The following is a 7,750-nucleotide window of genomic DNA, read 5'->3' on the forward strand; positions in this document are numbered from 1 at the left end:
TTTGCAGCAGTAACACGAGGACCCCAACCCTGATTTTAGGCAGTGATCGCTTAACAAAGAACAGCCACCTGGCTGCAGGCACGGAGCCACACTCGCGCTCCCGGGATAACAGCCAGCATACGCTGCGCAGCAGCTAGAAGAGCTTACAGTGAGGATTTCTAGGATCACGCAGAAGCAAACAATCCCTAGCTCTTAAAATGACACATATACTGCTCGCAGAGAACAATATCAAGAGATATCCCGGCGCTGGGAGCCGGCTGGGAAAGCTCCAGCCCGCCACAGCTGCGATTGATCTCCTTCGTCGCCCCCCCTCCATCATGTGATGGTCCTGCCCCAGTGATTTAAGCTGCGGGAGCTCAGTGCTGAGTCACTCCGTGGAGCGGGGGTTTGGGGGTGTCCTGATTTGTGGGGCTGGTGTCTGCAGCATGGAGCAAGTGAGTGCCTTCTTCAAGCCGGACCCGTGCACTGAGCAGGACTAGGGTTTGGCTGCCGGGGGGTTCAGGCTTGGTGCCAGAGGTAGGAGGAGAAAAGGGTTGGCTGACAGGAAACGCTAGACTGATATATGTCTGTGGGAGGTACAGGTAGGGCTGATCAGCTGTGTTTTATTCTCCTCTCCTGTTCTCTAGTGTGTTATCTACGTGGGGAAGCTGTTCTAATGCATGTTTATATCCTTGAGCACTCTAAACGTCTGGGGACACTTGCAAGTCTACAGTTTGAATACCTTTTTTTTTTCTTTTTTTTTTTTAACTTTCTTTTTGCTTCTGGAAAAATGACTTTTGGGTAAAGGATGAGGTTACCTCAATGCAACAGCCGAGGAAAACAGTGTATTCTAACCTACCCCTGCCTCCCTAACCTGCTTTTTGCTGTGCCCTGGGATGCTGAGACTCTTTCAGGCTGCGCTTCAGGGCTGCCCTAGAAATAGAACCAGCAGGCAATGTTGGTCCTGCAATGGTAAGAGGTTTAGTGACTGGAGGGATTCTGACCCTAGCAGTCTGTGTATGTGCAGAGCAGGGAGGAGGCATGAGGACATAGGGCATGGGCCTGTGCAAGCCAGGCAAGAACAACAACATAATTCATTTGAAATTAGTTTCCCTGCCTCATCTGGTGTGCAGTTAAGTGGAGCTCAACATTGTGGCACTTGGGCCAAGAGCACAGGCAGCAAAGCATGATTTGAGTTGTGCCTGACCTCACCAGACAGCATCCCCCTATTAGCTGTGGGAGGCTGGCAATATTAAGTAGTTTTTTGAGGGAGGAGAGGGGATATGTGGCTGGGGGAGTGAGTAACCTGGCTCTGAGGCAAGTTTCTCTGCAATTCAGAGAGTCCTGGAAGGCTGTTTTAATTTACTGGGCTGCGGCCAGAAGTGGGGCTCCACTGACCTCTCTTTCTGTGTGTAGGCTGCTATAGGTCAAGTCAAGAAACTTTTCTGCTGGCTCCTGTTCCTAGGGAAGGGAGAGATCTAGGGCTAAAAAAGCTTTGTAACTAACTGTAATCTAAAGGCTCTGGCCTCTGCTGTCTTGAAAGTGCACATTTGCTTGCAAGGATATCTTCTGTAGCAGCTGGTAAGCCTGTACCTTACTCCTGTTACACTGACTTGAATCACCTCCTTGTCAGCTTGGGTTGCCTAACAGGGTAGGAAATCCCGGGGGGGGGGGGGGGGGTGGCTGTGAACTGGCCCTCCTTGGCAGAGGGCTGAGATGGGCAGCTAACCTGAATCAGCCCCTCGGCTTGCATGAAACCACAAGTACGGCTGGGTCTGCCAGAGCTGGTTGGTGCCATGGCCGAGCAGGGCTGGTGGGCCTGCCTTGCGACACAGTAATGCCTGTGCTTTGGCCCTGCAGGGACTGGTGGTTACTCAGCTGGACATCCAGCCTGGAGAGTGCATCAAAGTCAAAGGGAAGATCCTGTCTGATGCCAGAGGGTGAGTGAGATGGTGAATGGATTGATATGGCACTGAGGGAAGCCCGAGCTCCTGCAGTGTTCAGCTCATCAGCACTGTGTAGCTGTGCACTACCTCTCTGTTTCCCCAGGTTTGCTGTCAATGTGGGGAAGGACAGCAGCACCCTCCTGCTGCATTTCAACCCTCGCTTTGACTGTCACGGGGATGTCAACACCATCGTGTGCAATTCGAAGCAGGATGGCACGTGGGGTGAGGAGGACAGGAAGGCTGACTTTCCCTTCCAGCATGGGGACAAGACTGAGGTGAGGCCCCAGGGGTGTGTGCAAGGCCCTGGCCCACAGCATTAAAGGGCTAAGGGCACAGTTTTCCAGTGCTGATTTGTACCTCTGGTGGAGAAGGAGCAGGCATGGAAAAGGCAATAAGCAACAGGGGAAGAGTCTCTCAGTAAAACCAACTGTCTAGACCTACTCTTGTCAAGTCAATACCCAACAGCTCGGGGGTATGAAGTGCTCCACTCTGGCCTTCCTTTGCAAGACACACAAGTAAGAGATATTAAAACACAGACCTGAGATTCAGAGTGGGTCTGCCTCATCTTTTTTGTTGCAGAAGCTTTGAGCTGACCTTGGGCCAGAGCAAATAAGCCTATGATGGGCAGGGCGGAAGCTGAGCCAGTGAGCGTGGCCTTGACACCAGCAGCCACATCTCTTGTCCTGCACGTGAACTGCAGGCAGTGGGGAGTGAGGCTTGTGAGTGGTGTTGTATTAACCTTCATTCTTGTGGTTCTCTACAGATTTGCATCTCCTTCAATGAAACGGAGGCGACAGTAAAGCTGCCTGATGCCGAGTTCCAGTTCCCTAATCGGCTGGGCATGGAGAAAATCGAATACCTGGCTGTAGAGGGAGACTTCAAAGTCAAAGCCATTAAGTTCAGTGATCAGCTATAGCTTGGTTGGTTTGTTGTTTTTGTTTTTTTTTTCTCCCCCCTGCGCAGTGAAATAAACCCAAACTTGCAATGGCTTCTTCCTCTGCTGTTTCCGCTCTAATCTGCTTGCTCCTATGTGTGCTACAGGGGTGGGCAATGGGAAGGGGTATGTATCCAACTATGTGCCTACTTATGCTGTGGCCTTGCAGCTGGTGCTGAGGTAGACCACATGCCAGTCAAAGCATGATTTAGTGTGACTAAAGCTACCTTAATAGTAGTTGCTTCCTTGACCCTGTTTGATGCAATGAGTGGTCCCTGGCTGTTTGGTTTCTAAACTCTGACTAGCCTCAGCCAGGAAAGCTTGAACAAGTGCATGTTGGACATGCATTGTGCCATGTGTGACCAAGGAGTGCTGCTTATATCCACTTGCTGGGGTTGGGAGAGTCACAGGGAACAGGGCTTGTGCTCTTGCTCATAGCTTTGCTTTCCAAGAGCATGCCTAGCAGGATGGCACTAGTGTACTTAATGAGTAGAGAAGAGCAGGCAAGTCAGGCTAACTGCACTTGCCAGTAGGAAGACATGGAGTGGAAGGTGAGGCCTCACAGACAACTTAGGATTGAGGTCTTTAGAGGATCCAGGCTGTCTGTGCTGCTTCATGAAGTGAGGTCTTGATACTGTCAGAGACCCAGTATTGTGTTTTGCCATGAAGTCATCAGCTTAGACCATGTCAGGAGCCTGTGGGGCAGTGTCTGTAGCACTTGGCTACTAAGTTCTAGGTGCAGTTTACTAGAGACACTGAATCCCGAGTGCACCAAGCACAACTACTTGCAGTTAGGCAGACGAATTAAAAAACTTAGTAAACAGTGCTTTGTGTTCAAGACCTCTTTGCTGTGTTCATGCAATGCCTTGGAGTGTGGCTGCTGCTACTGCTGCTATTGCCCAGCTGCCTGCTAGCCATGTACCCAGGGCTGGAGTTGGGACTGTGTCAGTGTTTGAGGACCTGATGAAAGGTAAACTGTGGAGTGCTGGGAGCCTGGGCAGGCTGCCCAGCTCTGGAGCTGGTTCACTGACCACTGCAGCTTTGTGGGTGCTGCCCCAGTGCAGCCCGGCCAGTCACTGACTGCTGGGGAGATCTTCCATTGCTGAAGAGGTGGAATTTGACTCCTGATGGCTAATCTGTCTGCAGGGCTGCATTTGCTGCTCCTTTGAACAGCTGTGTGGCTGGGCTGGCTGCCTGGCTGGGGGCACTACCAATCTGTACAGTATTTCAGCCATGTGAAGGCTTTTCATGGAGAGCCTGACAGGCCTGTTGCCTGATTGTCAGCACAACTGCTGCCTGGCAGCAGCTCTGCCCAGATCTGTGCTACAGCAGCTGCCTCAGAGTATTGGGGTGGGGGGAAATGGCTTTGGAGGGTGGATGGCCTCCTGATGTACTGAAGTCTTGTCTCTTCCACCTGATAACCCTTGTTATGGAGGCTTTCTTGCAGCTCTGCCAGAAGGGCCTGAGTTGTAGCTGTGTCTTGCCAGTCACCCTGTGGGTACAGACATGGTGACTGTGCATAGACAGGGCTTTTCCTCTTTGCTTGCCAGAGCTGATGCAGCTATGGAGAGCAAGGGACTTCGTGCAAATAAGCAGCAAGACTCTCTGGGTAAGTGAAGGTAAGCTAAATAATTGTACAAGCATTTAAAAAGTGAAGGCCCTTATGTTGCAGAGGCACAGGAGAGCTTACAGCTGGGTCTCTGTTCCTAGCTGCCCTGATTAGATGAGGCTTGTGTCTTTTTGGCACTGACAAGAGTAAAGCTGATCTTGTTTTTTGCCTGTTAAGCTGGTGGCCCTGGTTGCTAGGTAGGTTAGCTACAAGTGTTCCTGACTGCTATGCTCAGCCCCATCTTGTACTTCACACAAGGGTTAATAAGGCTTATCCTGCTTTCTATCACTGGCAACGGCCACTAAGGAGACCGCAAAACAGGAGAAAGGGTAGGAAGGAAGCATGCCTTTGCTGGCACTTCCTGCCTCTTGAGGTTTGTTCTCCCATGTTCCAGTGCTGTAAATAATCCTGTTCCTATAAGTGGCACTGCTAAATAGGCAGTGTGTGCAGTGCCCTGGCTGGCTCCTAGGGTAAGGACAAGACTTCACAGCTACAGCCCCAGGAAAGCAAGAATATTGTGCATTGCTGCAGGCACGGAGTGACAGTAAATGTAAACCTGGTGCTTATCCCAGCCAAGTGCACTTTCCTTGAAGTGCAGGGTGAGCTGGGCTTGTTAAGATCTCTGGGAAAACCTGTGCCTTGCTTGCTTTTGGGAGAAGCAGAAGTGCCACAGCATGGCCTAAGGGTCGGGGGGTTCTTCTTTTTGTATTTTACTTAAATCCTGCAGTGTGTAGCAGACTTGCTGTCCAGCAATCCGTCCCAACAGGAGCCTACAGGAACAATCTGTCCCTTGGTTGCCTGAACAGAGACTGGGATGCAAGGGAAACAACACTGATCCCTGTTAAGAGAGTTGCCTTTGAATCTTGCAAGCTTGTACTTGGCCTCCATCCCTGGCTATTCACTGGGAATCAAAGCTGACATGCTTTATTTCCTTAGACCATAATGGCAAGGGAAAACTGGACCTTGAAAACCCTGTGAAATGACTGTGAGGGTTATAACTTGAAGGTTTAGATTGGGTTTTAGGGATTGGGTCTCCAGGGCTGTCAGACACTGGAACAGGCTGCCCAGGAAAATGGTGGAGTCACCATCCCTGAAAATATTGGGAAGATGTGTAGGTGGGACATAGTTTAGTGGTGGACTTGGCAGTGTTAGGTTAATGGTTGGTCTCTATCTTAAGGATCTTCTCCAACCTAAATGATTCTAGGAACACAAGTAACGTATGATACCACCTCATGTCTAGGAAGAGGATAACAAATACCTCGTGACAAAAGAGGTTAGATTGGAAACAGATGTGGCAGGAATAGAACCTCATGCAGGACTTAAAAGACCAGTGATGGCTAAGATAGACCAGTAGCTTTGTCTTCTTAAAAATAACCTCTCCCTGAGTACTTCACTTTACTTTATTTGACAGAAACAGGCCATTCAAGTGACTCTGTCTACACAAGCATGTACGTGACACTTCACTGTGGCCTCAAAAAACAGTCGCAGGACACTGTGCACCCAGAAACTGTGCATGGTATAAGCATGTGCTAGGGAAGCTTATAGGCACTCCAGGTTGTAGTGAGATAGGGGAAGTCAACTGGGTCACTTCCCACTAGAATTTACAAGCTAGACAATTTCTTCCAAGCAATAAACATGAGAAATGAACTGACATCTCTTGTACAAACTGAAAAGGTGACCACCAGCCAGCTTTGCAAGAGCATTCAGTGTGTTCACAGTCATAGTCTTTCTTTGACTCTCTTCCTGCTCCCTTGGTCCTAGTTTAAACCATTACAAACCGAAGAGAACTTCTGTCACTTAATTTCAGGAAGTCACCCTAAACTTTAAGCTGCACTACCTCATACCTGGCCCCTGTTCTGGTGTAGGACACAGGAAACATTAACCATGCAATTCCCCTTTCCCATAGTGTGACAGAGGTCTGAGCACAAGCTGCTGGTGAGGGATACCAGGCCCTTGGGGTGAGACAGGCTCAGACAATGCTATGTGGATAGGAGCCAAGGGATCCCACAGGCTATGCTGAGATCCCCTGGATGTGTGCACCATCACCTCCCCACATGCTGAGGACACCCCTGTGGAAACCAACCCTCCAATGCACCTACTTTCCAACAAACTGGGATGTTTTCTCCCCTCAACCCCAGCCCATGCTCCGTGGTGGGTGCAAGCAGGCACACACAGGCTGCAAAGCCTTCCACAGGAGGAAAAAAAATGTGTAAATATATATAAAAAATATATGTACTCACCTCTTTTTAGCAGGCTTCAGACTGAGACATGCATCCTACTGCAGTGTCTTGTGTGGGGGCTTGTGGCCAGCTGCTCCGAACCCTGCTGTCCCTCATTAGCCCTGATTACACTCACATGCTAGCTATGGAAACTGATCTATTTTTTAATTGCAATTTTATTTCAGCTCAGTAAAACACCTGTGGCATGACAAACTGTGCAAAAGCAGGTCCCTAAGTCCTTTCCTCAGTATTTGGTCAGGCTTTCACCAGCCCTTAGTCTCTCCATCTGAATTACGTGGCAATGGGTTGGTTGCTTGGTGTTTTTTTTGCATTTCAGTCCTAAAACTTCATTTGGTGCTAAAATGAATATTAATTAAAATGCTGCTGGCTTTTCTGGTTTCATTTGAAGGCTATCCTCTCACAGAGCAACCCTAGCAGAAAGGCATGGTCTCAAACTGCAAATCAGAGAGGAAAAATCCTCCCTGGCTCACATGTACCATATTTTCTTCAGGGTGTATCAGAAAACAAATCCTTTTTCCTAATCCCAAATCCCAACCTGGGCAGAGCTGTGCTGACACCCCCCTCCAAGACCAGCTCCCTTCCATCTTCCAACAGGCAAGGAGAAAACAATTTTTTTGCAAAGACTTTTAGCACCAGCACACAGCAAGCTGCACAAAAGCCAGAGCTACAGCTGGAAAGGTTGTGTTACTGTACACACACAAGCAACAGTATAAGCAATGTGCGTGTAAGTGTCTGGCAAGCACTCTCTGGAGTAATTAACAGCCTGAATTCAGCTTATTTCCAGAGTTTATATTGAAGAGGGTCACCAGAGTCTGGCTAAACCATGCAGGAGAGGACCATCTCCTAGAGTGAGACCACTCTGGCCACATAAATACATCCAGTTGCACGACACAAACAATGTTTGTTCAGTAACACATGGCTAGAAAACCTCGATAGTACACAAGAGGTGTACAACAGTTTATGGGGGCATGAGCAAAAGCCCTGCAGGAACACAGCCAAACCATAGTGCCATGCCACAGTTAGCATACATCCCCTCTGGAAG

General features: G+C 49.3%; 1 protein-coding gene across 1 annotated transcript; it reads left to right on the top strand.

Annotated features, from left to right (window-relative positions):
- Nucleotides 1-367: 367 nt before the first annotated feature.
- On the top strand, nt 368-2,914 carry LOC130610250 (16 kDa beta-galactoside-binding lectin). Its single transcript, XM_057429948.1, has 4 exons — nt 368-434; nt 1,840-1,919; nt 2,029-2,200; nt 2,689-2,914. Exons 1-4 carry the CDS (start codon nt 426-428, stop codon nt 2,839-2,841), a joined length of 414 nt encoding a protein of 137 aa, XP_057285931.1. The 5' UTR covers nt 368-425; the 3' UTR covers nt 2,842-2,914.
- Nucleotides 2,915-7,750: the final 4,836 nt, after the last annotated feature.

This window comes from Pezoporus wallicus, unplaced genomic scaffold (assembly GCF_028554395.1).
Source record: "Pezoporus wallicus isolate ANWC-B61680 ecotype Strahan unplaced genomic scaffold, APGP_CSIRO_Pwel_v1 contig_7351, whole genome shotgun sequence".
Lineage (NCBI taxonomy): Eukaryota > Metazoa > Chordata > Aves > Psittaciformes > Psittacidae > Pezoporus > Pezoporus wallicus.

What these genes read in the sequence shown, in the direction of transcription:
- LOC130610250 (XM_057429948.1), top strand. An exon ending in ATCCTGTCTGATGCCAGAGG is followed by an intron (nt 1,920 to 2,028) that starts GTGAGTGAGATG and finishes CTGTTTCCCCAG; the next exon opens with GTTTGCTGTCAATGTGGGGA. An exon ending in AGCATGGGGACAAGACTGAG is followed by an intron (nt 2,201 to 2,688) that starts GTGAGGCCCCAG and finishes GGTTCTCTACAG; the next exon opens with ATTTGCATCTCCTTCAATGA.